The sequence below is a fragment of the Aptenodytes patagonicus genome, chromosome 15 (genome assembly GCF_965638725.1).
Source record: "Aptenodytes patagonicus chromosome 15, bAptPat1.pri.cur, whole genome shotgun sequence".
Taxonomy (NCBI): Eukaryota; Metazoa; Chordata; class Aves; order Sphenisciformes; family Spheniscidae; genus Aptenodytes; species Aptenodytes patagonicus.
In genome coordinates this window covers 8,932,820-8,948,000 of record NC_134963.1, presented here as the reverse complement: position 1 = coordinate 8,948,000, position 15,181 = coordinate 8,932,820, and the positions used below count along the sequence as shown (strand labels likewise).

The 15,181-nt window shown below is 39.6% G+C and overlaps 1 protein-coding gene across 1 annotated transcript in view; it reads right to left on the bottom strand.

Annotated features, from left to right (window-relative positions):
* The window catches only part of GRK3 (G protein-coupled receptor kinase 3), a 74,886-nt gene that overhangs the window by 3,742 nt on the left and 55,963 nt on the right, over positions 1-15,181 (bottom strand). Inside the window, exons 10-20 of the mRNA XM_076353291.1 lie at positions 13,574-13,652; positions 12,209-12,339; positions 11,273-11,367; positions 9,921-10,028; positions 7,009-7,075; positions 6,684-6,784; positions 5,455-5,521; positions 4,899-4,994; positions 2,189-2,351; positions 1,395-1,531; positions 327-440 (exon numbers count right to left, since the gene is read on the bottom strand). Coding sequence (XP_076209406.1) covers positions 327-440; positions 1,395-1,531; positions 2,189-2,351; positions 4,899-4,994; positions 5,455-5,521; positions 6,684-6,784; positions 7,009-7,075; positions 9,921-10,028; positions 11,273-11,367; positions 12,209-12,339; positions 13,574-13,652 — 1,158 coding nt within the window. The remainder of the gene's footprint in view (positions 1-326; positions 441-1,394; positions 1,532-2,188; positions 2,352-4,898; positions 4,995-5,454; positions 5,522-6,683; positions 6,785-7,008; positions 7,076-9,920; positions 10,029-11,272; positions 11,368-12,208; positions 12,340-13,573; positions 13,653-15,181) is intronic.

Sequence of the window (15,181 nt, the reverse complement as noted above, 5' to 3'; positions counted from 1 at the left end):
CACGAACTAACTGCGGTGAGACACGTGCCAACAAGGCCTTCGAAGCCCACGTAGGTCGAGAAGTTTTGAAGTTTTTAGCTATTTATTAAACTGAACTCATTTTGGCCCAAAAACCATTGAAATCCAGGCCAGAAACTGGCATAGCTGCAGCCTTCCTGCTTTCAAAATTCAAGTGTGATAAAAACTTCCCAGTTTTGCTTAGGTTCAGCTTTGCTTTGTAAAGTACACTTAGTTAATACATAATGGGAGGACCTGAAAAACTTTTCAATTGTTTTATCATATGTAAAACAATCTGATTAACAGTTATTGAAAAACAAGCGTCTCACCTCACACTGTAGGACAAACTGTTTTCCTCCTTTAATTCTCAGTAAGATGCATTTCTTATCTTTGATTTGTGTTTCTTCAACAGAGACTATTTGTTCCATTGTCAGTAGGTTTTGCTGTAGCATTTGCAAAAATAAAGCAGATGATTCGAAAAAAATCTGTTGCCCATCAAATAAAGCCACTATCTCATTTGTCTGGACTACCCACATAAATCAAGTTATGAACATTAACAGTCATTACACAAACATTTCTTGATTTCTGAAGACTGGGTCATGAACTAAAGATAAGATTGTAAGGTAAGAGAGTGGTTTAGCAAGGAGCTTGGTTGCTTCAACAGAGACAACGAAACATAAACTAAGAAAGCCAGTAATGACAGCGTGAAATAAGAATCTACAAATAGGTGTGTCTACAAACAAAATATTCATTATTTTCCCACAAGTGTTGCATATAATTTTATATATTTTCCAAGTATTACTGCTGTTTTTTTTAAAAAAAAGACAATCTTACTATTTCAAAGAGCTGAAAGGGAATATTTAAGCACTATATACTTACAAAGAAGCAAACATACACAACAGTTTGCAGAAAAGGTTTCCCTATAGGCTGTAAGAGGAGAACCATGGTTTGAAATTCCAAAACCTTACTTAACTAAATATACAAATGATCTGCCTAGCACATGACCACAGCTGGACTAAACTAAAGTTACTATAGCATTTTCTTTGAAATAAAATGCTATAGCTTTTATGACCTTACCAGTTTATGGTTTTTTGTATAAATAGTCCAGAGGCCCTAAATGAAAAACAACACCATGAACTACCAAATTCCTTTAAAAACATAACAAAACAAAGTAAACAGGTTTCTCAAGTCAACTTTATGTTTCCTCAGTGCAGCGTAGCTACCCATTAACTAAAGCGATACTCAAGATAAGTTACTCAAATCCACTGGTCATTTGCTCAGACAAAACTCTACTTCCATGGGAGGTATGCCCGAGTATGAGTTCTCACATCTCCCTCAGCATCCACCTGCCTTTCATGCCCTTGGAAGCAGCTGCTCTCTAGAGTAACCTCACTCACCCGTGACTCTCCTTCTCCTCGCCATTCAAGTCGGTTGGGGAAGAGGTAAAAGTAACGGCGCTGCCACTGAGTCAAGAATGGGTTCCCCAATTTCAGCATGTATCCATGCATAATACAATCCTTCCCAAGTGCATAATCTATAACAAGAGGAAACATTAGTATGCAAAACAAGGTACTGCCTAAAAGCATTCTGCAAATGTGCTATGTTGAGAAAGGACACAGTCCTGAACACGCTGTGACTCAATGTGCTCTCACCAGGCTTGCAATAGTGCTTCTATGTGCACAGGCACGCACAGAGCCAATTCTGCCTTAATTACATGAGCTGATGTGGCTGCCGTGGAGTAACCAAGAACAGAATTTGGTTCTTAAAAAAGTATCTTATTAACTATTAAAAGAATTGTATATTGCTATCCAAAGTTCAGAGTTTGTGATGCAACATTGTCGTGCAAACAAGTGAAGTTTGCTGTAAAGGACGTCCTGTTTTCTTTCCCGGCTTCTCTGTCATGAAATCAAATCCCACATACTCTTTTCTGAGCATACACCATAAACAAAAACGATGAAAGGCTGTACATGATAATCTTTAAAAGAGAGTACAAAAGATTTTCCAAAACATTATGTCATTGTACAGCATTTCAAAACATTAAGAAACGTCTTAAGAAACATGATACTGACTAAATGAATTCTAACAATTACTGGTGAATGACAGTAATATGAGAGTCTGTTGTGTGGAACTTCAAACACATGAATTACTATCTAGCAGCAAAAGATGGAGAGAAGTGTATTTGACAGATTACCTTCCTCGTGGCCAAGCTGCTTATTTTTAGCCCTTTTTCTGGCCTCAATTTTATCTGTGTCTGCATTTACTGCATCATAAACAGTTTCTGCTACTTCTTGCTGCCAACGCTCCGATATTACCAGAGGGAAGTTCTTATATAATTCCTGGTCACTATCGAGCAACTTGCAAGAGAAAAACAACACAAATACCCAACATTTTAATAACTTTTACTGTTCTTATCCCCAATAGTTAATAGTTACCCATATAACAGTATTATTTTAAAAGATATATTGAACTCTAACCTTACCAGAACAAACAGGTGCAAACAAAAGAAAACACAGATACTAATTTAAGCAAAGATATTCAGTTATATACAGAGAACAGGCCACCTGTTCAAAACTTGTTTGGTTTAATAGCTCTAAAAGCCTTACTTTGTTGCATAATCAGTGTTAACAAAATGTCTAATTGTGTTAAAAACTTTCTCAGCACAAAAATTCCGTGAATAAATGGAAAGATACCTTTTACACAACGATGCCTTCCATGCTTCCACAGCTTAATTTTACATTCTTAATAATTAACCTTCAAAAGTCAGCAGTGCATGCTGCAGACCTCAATTTTCCCGTTATATAGATTCTTTTCTCCCCTAATCCTTAACTACAGTACTTGAATTATACCGAAGGAAACTAAAATTACTGGATCTTCAGGAAGGACTGTTTGTTGCTTGACGCAGCCATATTCTGGGTTTAGCCACAAGGCACTTTGATGCAGTAGAAAAAGCGATCAGTGTTTTCCCTGTAACTTTATTAAAGGTTTTCATTTGGGATGAGTTTAAACTCTTTACAGCCACTCCTCAGTTGCTTCAGTTTCTGTCAATCAGTAGAGAAACTAGATCTTTCTTTCAGAGAGCAAGACAAAGAGGCATCCTTTGCCGTGTTAAGAACGCAGTAAGCCCACTAGACTGCACTGTCTGACAGCGGGCAGGGCTGGGTCCGGTCCTTGCTGCAGCAGAGTGCCAGGGGAAGGCAGATCCGGACCGAAGGGCACGCACACACACCGCTGCTCGGAGCAAACCCAGCGACTCCAGCCGCTGCTGCAGCACACAGCAGTTACAGGAGCAGGATAGGAAAGCCTTGCTCAATTCTCCTTCTGCAGCCAGACCAGACGCTCCCAGAATCGATATTCTCCTCCTTTTCAGAGATCCGTAGCCATATCACAGCAGGAAAACACACACTGGATCTGAAGCCAGAAGACATCTCTGCACTTCTGCACAAGTGGCTTACAGGGGCTCGCCATGGCACCAAGTAAGAGGGGAAAGCCACAGGCATCCAGTTGGCTTTCCAGTTTGTAACCTCAAAGAACACGTGTTCTTCTCGGTGTCACAGGACACTCTGCAGTATAAATATAATCCGCAGGGGCAACGGAGGAGAGCAAGGCACTCAAAACTTGCATCCTCACGAGCGGAGACGGCTCCTGACATGTTAATGGAAGCTCCGACTGCAGCTGACTCAGAGGCACGAATTATTCAGTCCCTTCTACAAGACTGTGACGTCCCAGTGAAAGTGCAGAGCAAAGAAGCTGTACATGATATCCCTCACTGACTCATGACTAAGAATAAATTTATCTTATAGGCAGCCTGAACAAAGATTACATGGAAGCGGTCTGGCTATACAATTTACAGGCCTTGCTGAGAACATCTGATCCCTTCAATAAATAAAAAGACCACCTGGTTTCTCCTTGCAAAATGTTCCTCCAAATTATGGCATTCCAGAACTGCAGGAAATTGGACTCCTGTTAGACCAACACTGACGCTGAAGATGTGGAGTTTTCTGGGATAAAGAACATCTTGGGTTCTCTGCATTTCTCTTTAAACACGTAAAATCTTTTCTGTGCCAACTTCTGTAATTACAGCAGGTGACACTGACAGACAAGTTCCTTTTAGGCACAGTGAGTACTTAACATGTTTTTTTGCTTATGAAGTTTAGAGCAATTAGTTTCTCTCCTGACTCACTTCTGTAATAACAAGAATAAAGTTTGATCTACTGAAGAAATGTATGAACAGGACAAACCCAAGACAAGCGCTGATTCACCTATTGTCTCAAAGTACCGGGGAGGCTTCAGAAGAGGGGATGAATACGCAGGGTATGTCACACCACCTCCATGCAAGTCAGAAATGGGCCAGCAGCTTTAACTTCTCATTTTGTTTTCATTAGATTTTGGATAATATCAGAACCTGAAAGTTTCTTTTATCACTTTTCTAACTTACAGAGTTGCTACCATTAATATACAGTTCGTCATTTGTAAGAGTTTTCCAATGCACTCTCTGACCATGAGGTAATACTATTAAAATAAGGTTTAGTTCAATTCATCCAAGCTACCAGAAACAAATTACAACTTCTAAAACTACAAGCCATTAAGTATTCTTGAAAATCCGAGGATTTCCCAAAAGTTGTCTGACAATTTGAAATATTTGCTTTATCATATAAAACTTTTGATAGGAAGGTAGATTTCAGTCAATCTAAAAAATAAAACATAAGGACTTGGCAAGCAACAACAAACCAGCCAACCAGCCCAAGCTACCTCTTTCATAACAGCACGGATTTAGTTTCCAAACTTGAAAGCAACTCCTTGTACATTCAGTAGCCCCTGAAGCAAAGAATGGCACGCACACATGAAAAGTTAAGCACAGCAGTCACAGTGCCATTCCCTACCTATCATTTAAAGTTGTATACCTTAATGCCTTTAGTGTCCTCTTCATCAAATGACCCAATATCAAAAGCATCTGCTGCATTTACTTCTCCCCTGGGAGGAATCAATGGTGGAGGATACTAGAAATTAAAAGCAGCATAATTAAAGACAAATTAATGGACATTATTTAAATCCATCCTGTAGATATATACAGCCTTTTTATTTTTTGCACAAATTACACATGACTGTGCAAAAGTATGTCCCTTGAAACTAAACTTCAGTGCGAAGAAGTTCTCCACTCCTTTAATAAACGGTCCTCCAAAAATTCAGGGAAAAAAACCTACAGCTTAGAGACAGCTAAGCAGAAGAAACCATGCAGTCATTTGACCCTGAAAAAGTAATAATTCAGTACTACCGATCAGGAAGACTTACAGTAACGAATATACAGCAGTTTTCATCAACAATCCTCCACATATTTGTGCAAATGAGTACATGTGCTAGGGGCTGAAACCCTGAAGTTTTCTGTCCATTACCTGTTTAGGTTTATTTTCTTTTTACTGCTTTACCAAGTAAGCTAAGTTTACTATCTTAATCCTTTACCTTTTGTAAATAGACTTGCTGCCAATCAATGCCTTTGAAGAAAGGATGTTCTTTTACTTCTTGTGCACTGCAAAATAAAAGTAACTGAAGTCAACAAAATGAAGGGGCTTTTCAAATGTATTTGAGAAATATAAAGCCTTCAAAGGTCACATTTCTATCACTTGAAAACATTGGTAAAATGCTCTTTTTCTAAAGAAAAAAATTTTCTTCCTAAGTAAACAACAGAAGAGAAGACTTTCATGTGGAAATAGTGCTGTAGGTCTGGCAAGCAATCACTCTTGTTTTGCTATGGTATTCCATCATTTCAAACAACAAACAATACTTGTCTGTTGTCAGATCCCATACACCACTTCTAAGTAACAAGCCTACTCCACTCCATTTGATATTATATAAATTTTATGGCAAAATAAGCAACTACTCTTGATAGGCCCAAGGCTGAAAAGCAATCTCAGGTCATTTTCACAGAGGTCTACATGATCAAAAACCCTCTGAATATTGCACTGGAATTAGAGCCAGCCCCAGTCTCAGGTGTGACTATCAATTAACAGGTATCACACATTGCCAAGGGCTTCTCAACAGTTTACTCCTCTCAGTTTTCTCTCCTAGTCTCACACAAGGCGCACACTGGTTTTTTAAATAGGTGATAACAATTTAATTTAACAGCTATAAGCAGGGTAAGCTTGGCAGGAGCAAGTAGTGTTTTGTAGTCAATAAACAAAAAAATGCCCTTTTCCTTAGAATCATGAAATGAAATGGGTACATCTGGAAATAGAGGCAACCCAAAATGAAGCAAGTATTCCCAGCTTTCTGTGCATGGTGGTTTGGGGGTTGGGGTTTTGTGTGTGTAATATGCTCATATTGTTACAGCTACAATATAAGCAATACGTTTTAGCTATCAGTATGTCTGAATCAAGTAATATGACTTCATGCCAAAACAGATCAGGCAAAAACATAAAAATAACACAGGGATGAAAAGTACCAACACCATCCAATGTAAGCACGACTGCAGAGAACTCGGGGGAAGTCTCTAATGACAGAAACAGTCCAAAAATTTGTCCAAACCAAAGGAAGCTGAAATGTAATTCCACGTAACAGCACTTTTTAAAGTTCTCTTTCCAAAATTAAAATCATCACAACAGGAAGCAGATTTTTACTTGAAATGAATTCTTTCATTTACAGAGAAGAGGAAATTTTTAAAGACAGTGGTCCAAGGAGAAGACAACACCTACCTTCTTCCCTGGCATCCAAGTCTCTTGCTAACATCTCGTTGCAGGAGCCCTTCCAAAAGGGACTTCAGTTCAGGGGAAAATGAATCTGGTAGCTCCACATTCTATGAAAAAAAGACGTACAAAAAGAGCCATTTAATTATAGAAGTAGTGTGATCTGCTTTCCCCACATAGGAGAGTAGCTTTTCTTTGATGGTGTTTGTAAACAACTCTTCCATGTGTAAATACAGCTTTCTCAGAAAGCAGGCTATATAGTTCCAGTTTTTAGAGAAAATGGGAGTTTACTAAACAAGAGGAATGTAACTGCAACTGTCACCAGGCTCCTTACCACGGTGAGCGTCATCCGGTCGATCTCATGCTTATCTTTGGTTTTGTGCTGTCTGAAAGGACTGTGACTGTAGAAATAAGAAAATGCACTGATAAATGTAAAGCCATAACATATCAGGTTATTTCAGCTGTGGCAACCCCAGGAAAGACTGTAGCATCCTTTTAGTCCCATTCTTCCACCTCATCAATCCTGTCCTGCAGAACAATAAAACAAGTAGTAAAACATTTAGCATTTAACAACAAAAAATAAGACTTCACACACTAGCATACCGTGGCTACTAGCTACCTCAAAAATATCAATGTCTGATCTCTTACAACTTTGTTTTCTTTTCTTATTACAGAGAGCTGCACCACTTTGCAAGAAAGTTTATCCTTTTTGTTTTCAGTGCAATTGCATGTGGTGGACATCAAAATCAAATTCAGAGAAAAGCAACCATTAGATTTCTTTAAAGACTACACACGGACATCCCTGAGGGTTATCAAACTCGGGGAAATCTGATCTAGTTACTCCATATAAAGGCTTGCAGAGGGTTAGTTTATTCTTAAAGGCACTGATCCATCCTTAAAGACAGTGGTTCAAATGCCTTACCAATTACATCTATGTCTCCCAAAACCCAGAACTGTTTCATCTAACAAGAAAACCCCAAACAGCTATCACAACACAGATATTAAAAAGCATTGATCTATATACGGAAACTGAGTACGACCTACAGAACTTACCACTCATCTATATGGGAAGAATGAAGCAAGATCTTAAAGTAAGTAGATGAAACAGAAGATAATCGCAGATACCACAACATTAGTGACTGGGAAGATATTTGATGATATCTGGTACATTATCGTCTTTATCCCTTTCCTGCTTTATAATTCTGTTCTGAGTTTGAATTTTTCCTTTTATCATAGAATAATCATAGAATGGTTTGGGTTGGAAGGGACCTTAAAGATCATCTAGTTCCAACCCCAAGCTACAGAAGACCTTAGAATATTACAGATTTACCATGCAGTACTTAAACTACAGCATGAAAGAAAGCAGAAACATTTTAGTATGAGATTTTTTTGTTAGATTTAGGATATATTCCCTGTTTCTTAGTTTTCTTCAAAACCTTGAAGGAATGGTATTTTTCAAAAGGAAGATGTTATTTACTTATCATACATTAATTAGCTATTATAAAGCATTTTGTCTTGCCACATGGCAGTGTGTAATAGCTTGTTTCATCTGGGGACTTGCTACTCAAGAGTTATTTCACTTTTATCCTCAAAAACGTTTCTGATGAATGGATCTGATGGACAGACCAGGACTTCCATTTTTCTGTTTTTAAGCATGATAGGCAAGAAGGCAAGAGTAAATGGCCAACATACAGCCTCATATACTTTGACAATGAGGCCGAGTAGATCAGGGAAGCAAATGATTCACTGTGGACTTATGGGCAGATTTTATGCCAGACTAAATGTACTAAACACCAAGAAATGACACCATGTGCTCAACCCTTGTTTTGGGACGTGAGTTGTTTAATTGGCTTCAGAACAGATGAGGAAGGATAGTTCACAATGAATAATGCTTTGGCTTCTGGCCGACCACCGATACCACCCCGCACATCTCTGTCAGGAAGAATCACAGCCCACAAACACTGAGATCTCCCCGTGAGTTTCCATGGTAAATGGGACCATTTGCCCCTAGGTGCTAGCTCCTTCATCACAAAACTTCATTCCTGTGAAGGAAGAACCACTCCAGAGTCAGTCGGATGCCCTAATCCTCTGTGCCCAAGTGACTCAAAAGGTAAAGGTCTCAAAAGAAAAGACAAGGAGTCCACAGCGGTCCTGCGTGTGAAAGACACTCTCCTCCTCCTCCTGGCAAACCTAAACTGTTGTGTGTCTTTCTACCTACAGAATTCTTCAATGAGTGATTAGAGAGACGGAGTACTGCTCACAGCTGTGTGATGCTGTCCATACTTAGAAATACTTTTTTTTTTTTTTTTACAGTTTAAACACCATTTCTTTCTTTATTTGCACACTTACATTTAGTCTATTTTGTGAACAACTAATGTTAAATTAATACAGCTCTGTACTTCAATTCAGAAGTCACACACTTACCTTCCTTTGTACAGTGTCTGGGATAGAGGTAAGAGCTTATAATTAATTATGCGCGAGGACATAGGATGATCTAACTAATGATCAATCTTTACAGAGAAGCACTCTGAAAAGCTTAAAAGATTTTTTCTGTTTTGCTATTAACACCGAGGATGCTATTTTCAACAATCACTTGCCAATCAGTGCCTATTGACTGTTCAGATAAATCCCTTAGTCTTAATAAATTCTACATAGCCACATAGGTTTACTGAGAAGGTAATAGTTGACAAAGCTGTAATTATCATATACTTTTGTACACCAGTATGGTAACAGGCCAGATTCAGCAAATGGAAGCATCCACACATTACAACTTACGCAAACACTGCAGAACGAAAGACCGAGTATCATGTAAAAAGGGAACAATGCAGCAAAGACTTTCAGCATAACAGCAGGCCTTAAGCATAAAATGAAGTCCGTAACTTAACAGGGCTGCTAGTGTATTTAAGCAATGAATAACGTCATATCATTTAAAATACCAACAATTGCCAAGAGATGAGTAAATTGCCTATCAGTAGAAGTCAAAAGAGTAGACAGAGCATCTGCCTTCCTCACTGCCCCACACCTGTACCTACTAAGGGAAGCAGGGCTTGTGTTTTTTTTGTTTTGGAAGCAAAAAAAGCCTGTTTTAGTCTCACGTGCAGATGTGGTCTAAGTTGCAGAGATGGCAGTAAGATATCATTTTAGATAATGTGTAATACATTACATATTAATATTTCAAGTGACAGACAATGACGAGGCCCAGGCTAAAAAAAAAAAAAGGCACACGGAACATAAAACTTCACTCACCCTCTCAGAAGTTTGAAAAGCATGCAGCCTAACGAGAACCAGTCTGCACTGCTATCGTATGCTGTTCCCTTCTGGAGCACCTCTGGAGCCATGTATCCATGGGTACCTCTGAGAAGCAGAAAGGGACAAAACCTTGATTACAACCAAAACTATCATTGTAAAAAAAAAAAATAAATAAAATCAGTGTTTTCTCAATAAGATAGCCTAATTTAAAAATAATTAATTTTAAACATGATTTTATTTTGCTTTTTCTTTGACCATACATACATACATGTTTTCTGTTTGTATGTATCTACTGAGGAAATACCTTCAAACAAACAACAGAACAACAGAAATGATTAGGCAAACTGAAGCAGCTACAGCAAGATTTAGCAGAATCAGTACAGGGGTCAGTAAGTAGCCTTCTGTCTAAGAGTGGAACACAAAAGAGAAGTGGAAGAGTTGTGTACTCTGTTCACTCAGTTTACAGGAAAGGCAGACATCAGGACACAGTCAGGGCTCCTGATATTTCAGGCCAGATCGCCCCAGCCCCGGGCCCTGCAAGACTGAGACCTGCTCTTATCCACAACCCCAGAAACGGGACGAGCAGAGCTGGCTTGTGCTCTCTCGATGTGTTTCACATGTCTCCTTCCAGCTAACACCTTTGTGCTAGATTTAACAACAGGACACCTCCCCCAGAAGTCATCGCTGGTCACCTCTAGAAAGCAGTCACCATGTACTGCTTTTACCCTTGACGTAATTGGAACGCATGAACTTTTTCAAGAAGCTACTGAATTGCAACTCTTAAGACATCACAGGATGAAGCTTTCCTTTTTGCATAAATTCTGAGACTAAATCAGGGCAAATGAGGACCTAAGAATAAAACGTGACAGATAAGATGTGGAATCCACACAGAACCCAAGAAATTCAGACCCCAGTTATGACCTGATGCCACGAGACAGAAAGGAACACAATTTGCCTCCAGTTCTACAAAGATCCAGAAAGAGAAAGACACAATAAATCCTGTTTTTTAGTCAGTTTCGGAATATTTAATTATCCATTTAGGACAATTAAAACAATCTGGTACTTTAACTCAGTCAGGTTCTTATCTTCTCTGAACAGTGAATCATCTCGAAATAATGTGTCATCTTCCAGCCATGCCTACACATCAGCTGCTACAACTGTGCAGGAAAACAGAAAGAGGAGACTGAAAAACCTTATTAGAGTATCCAGCTTAGCTGTGTTATAAAGCTAGCCTGTACCACGCAAGTGTTATTTTTTTTCCTTTAGGCAAAATTAGATTATAAAGACACATAAAGGACTTATTTAGCAATAATTATATGCACAGCAAAGCTACCATACATAATACTTACACACTAGCATGTGGCTTCTTTTTGGAGAAATCACAAGCCAGCCCAAGGTCTGATATCCTCACGTGCCCATGTTCATCCAACAAGATATTTGCAGGCTAGGAATGCATAGACACAGAAAGGTTACTGCTTGGTGTTTTTCAGTTGACAGAACTACAAATTCTCAGAACACAGCAACTCAGTCTCAAACATCAATACTCTCTGGTAATAGGTAATTGCCTTTTTTTTTTTTTTTAACATCAATATAATAGGCACTTTCTAGATAAAATCTACGTTCTAACGGAGCACTACCATCAACTCCAGAGGAGACTATGAAATACTGACGAATAACAGAAGAGAAAAAACAGGCAAGGTTTGAAATGGAAAGCACATGAAAGAATAAATCCGTTTTGGCCTCAAGTCCACATTGCTTTTGGTTCTTTCACAGAAGGGTCTGTGTGTGGCTCTTACGTCCTTTACTTGCAACCTACACTCTGCGCTCTCTCTGCAGATTTTTTCCCCACTTTTGTTGTCACCTGGCTCATGGCACCTCTCTCGGAGCAGTCCTCCACTTCCCAACCATCAGTGAAACACCCCCGAGCAACTGTCTTCCTATTAGTCTCCCATCACACACACTCCTCTTTCAGGGCTCTCAGAAATCTAGTACACTCTCTAAATTAACAGCATCATTAAGATGGTAAGTGAGATGAGTAACACTGCACAGGATTTATTCTGACCCCAAGGAAGCATGTCCCAGGCCGATTAAACTAGATAATAGCACAGATTATAACTATGTTGAAAAATTATTAGAAAAATCAGCCAAAGATAAACAAATTATCTGTATTCTTCCCAAGAAAAAGTTTCAGATAAGATACTTCATTTAACTTATCGGTATCTCTGGATTGTTTGCTGCTATCTAACGACCACCTGTGCGAATGCAGTCACTACATTAATGATTACCTTTAGGTCTCTGTATACAACAAAGCGATTGTGCATGTGTTCTAAACCCAGGATGATTTCAGTAGCATAAAACCTCATTTCTTTTTCAGAAAACACTCCATGCTGGGAGAGGTGGTAGTGCAAATCTCCTCCTAAAATTAGAAGGATTGAGATGCAATTGAAAGAACAGTAAAATCTTGCCTCGCAGGCAGCCAGCATGATGTAGGGGGGGAACAGCATAGCATTTGTAGGTTCTTATAACCTGTGAAGCATACAGGAACCCAGACATACACTCTGCAAGTACACGTGGTGACAAAATACCTGAGAAAGTTAATAAATTTGATCAATCTGAAACTCCATTTTAAAAATACATTTACTTCATACACATTTGCATTCAGTGACTAATCCAGCAACTGAGTCTTAACACGAAGGATTTCCACAGCAAGTAAAATGCAGTCACATACATAGGTTTCTGGAGAACTGAATAAATTAGCATACAGAACAGCCCAGGTTGGGAGGGACCTCAAAAGGTCATCTGGGCCAAAATATTCAAATATTCATGCTGGGGATGTTTCCACACTTTCCTAATCAAAGAACAGGCACAATACAATGTCACTTTGTGAGCTAATCCACACCATCAACACATCAAATCGTGAATATTCCTAGAAAACTGTTTCTGATCAAGCTACAGATTTAAAATAATCAACCAGTTACTTGAATTTGACCTACAGCTTAGATTTTAATGAGAATCTTCACTAGCAAAACACCAAAGCCAGTCTCTATTACTTACAGGATATGAGCTCTACTTCTCAATTAAACTTCCAGCTTTGCACCACGGTACCTGCAGAAATGCTCCAACATCTTTAGGTGCTTACCACAGCACCAGAGTTACAGTCTAAGTCCTGCAAGTGCTGAGCATCCTCAGCAAATAGGGCATTGCAGTATCTTCTCTCTCTTAACTCTGCCAATTTCTCTCCCTCTGTGTTCTCATAAGATTTATGATAAGGCTTCTAGGTATAATTTCTTTCCTTTGAGGAATGCTTCCCCCATCTATTTTCTTTGCAGAGCTCTTTATAGTAGCCTTTTTATTTTTATTCTGTGTCCCTGATCTCCTCATACATTTCTCCACGTGACCATCATTTCCTTAAGGTTCCAGCCTAGCAGGCCCTTTGATAACTTTATTTAAATATGTTAATGTTATAAGGTATCAGAGATTTTTCAGTCTGTTCTATACATTCCCTGCTTTAGATCCATTTACCCCTCCCTGCTCGCAGGCTGATGCTTCACACCTCAGATTATTTTTCCCCTCATTCTCCTTATGATCTCAGCAAGTCCTTCTGCCACTATTTCTGTAATATTATCATCATCTGCATGAGCCTTGCTTACCATTCATCAGGTCCAGAATGAAACAGAGTTTGTCAGGGGTGTGGAAGGCATAGGTCATACACACTATAAAAGGACAGTCCTAGAAGGAAAGGAGCAAAGAGTTCATCTCAGGCAATAAGCAAAGTACTACTTAGGGAAACGAAAAATACATGTGATATTTTTCCTAGGATTTTTGCCAATAATTTTCTAAAGCAATTTGTGTACTAATCTACATATTCTGATGTTTCACTTACAGTGTCAAGATCTTAGATTTTGCTATCTCATTTCAATACAAAAATAAAAAAAGCTATGACAAGCCAAAGGCTTAAAAAATGCAGGTAGCACCACTATCTTCTAAAGACTTTCAACTACAGCTTATTATAAAAATATTTACCTGAGTTTGCACTAGACTTACATGAAAGATACATTAAAGCTAACAAGCTTTAGGCCAGCTCAGAAAAAAATAAAGCTATTCCCATGAAGTGTAAAGGATACGCACTATTTCCCACAATTGCATGGTGAACATTCTGCTGTCGGAACGCCGCTCAAGAATCTGAGTCACATCATGTACAAAATCCCAAAGGAAAGAAAGTTTTATCCTCACCTATACATTAAATGCAGCTACACTGGTAACACCCTGCCCACGCTGCTGAACTCCCCCTGCAGAGCTGCACGAACGTGACAGCGAGGCGTTCTGCCACTCGCTGCTGCCCTTCAGCTCTCCAGCAGCATTTGCAACAGATGATTAAAAGGAACATAAATATACTAGGAAGGAAGTCACAACTCCGATGCGTATGCAATGCGCGGAAAGCAAGAACAGCAAGGTCCAGATTATGCAAAACCCAGAAAACAAGTATGGTGGGTGCAGTTTTAAGAACGTCACTGCAGAGCAGCCACGCGCAGGGATGGATTACATGGAGTATATTCCCACTTCTTGATGCACTTTAATCTTAATTCACACAGATGTTTAAGACAAGCAGCCATAAAAAAAATACAGCTGGAAAAACACCTCTTTACTGCAAATGATCTGTTCAGTGTGCTGGTACCTCTGTAACGCACACGCATTGAAAGACGCCATGGTGGAAAGCTGGCAGGCCTTCCTCTCTTCACTAGGCCTATATTGGGTGTAAGTGCCTAATTAACAGGGGGTGGCTATTACCTTGTCGACCCCTCCTCCAAAGCCATGTGAAACCAGGGCTGTTCGGTTAGTCTACAATGAAAACTGAAGGAACGGCTGTGCTGTCGAAACAGAGCGGACTGCACCATAATACCGACGGACGAAGGCCTGACCCCAAAGCGCGGAGGCTGACAGGAAGATGAGCTAAGACAAGCTTAACTGCTGACGAGCCAGGACACCACGCAGGAAGCACGAATGTGACCTAACGTGACTAAAACAATGTGTTAATTATTGCAGTATTGATAGTGAAAGCTCTGGGAATCTCTAACAGGAACTCGTTTCCTTCCCAATTTAGAAGCAGCAAAACACAGCGGCCTTGGGCAGAGCGGGGGCCGCGGGACACGGCTCGGGGTGCCGCCTCGCTGGCCCTGCCGAGCAGGAAAGGGAGGGAACGGCGACACCATCCTCACCGGCCGGCCAGGACAGTTCAAGTCCGTTCATCCTTCCACAAG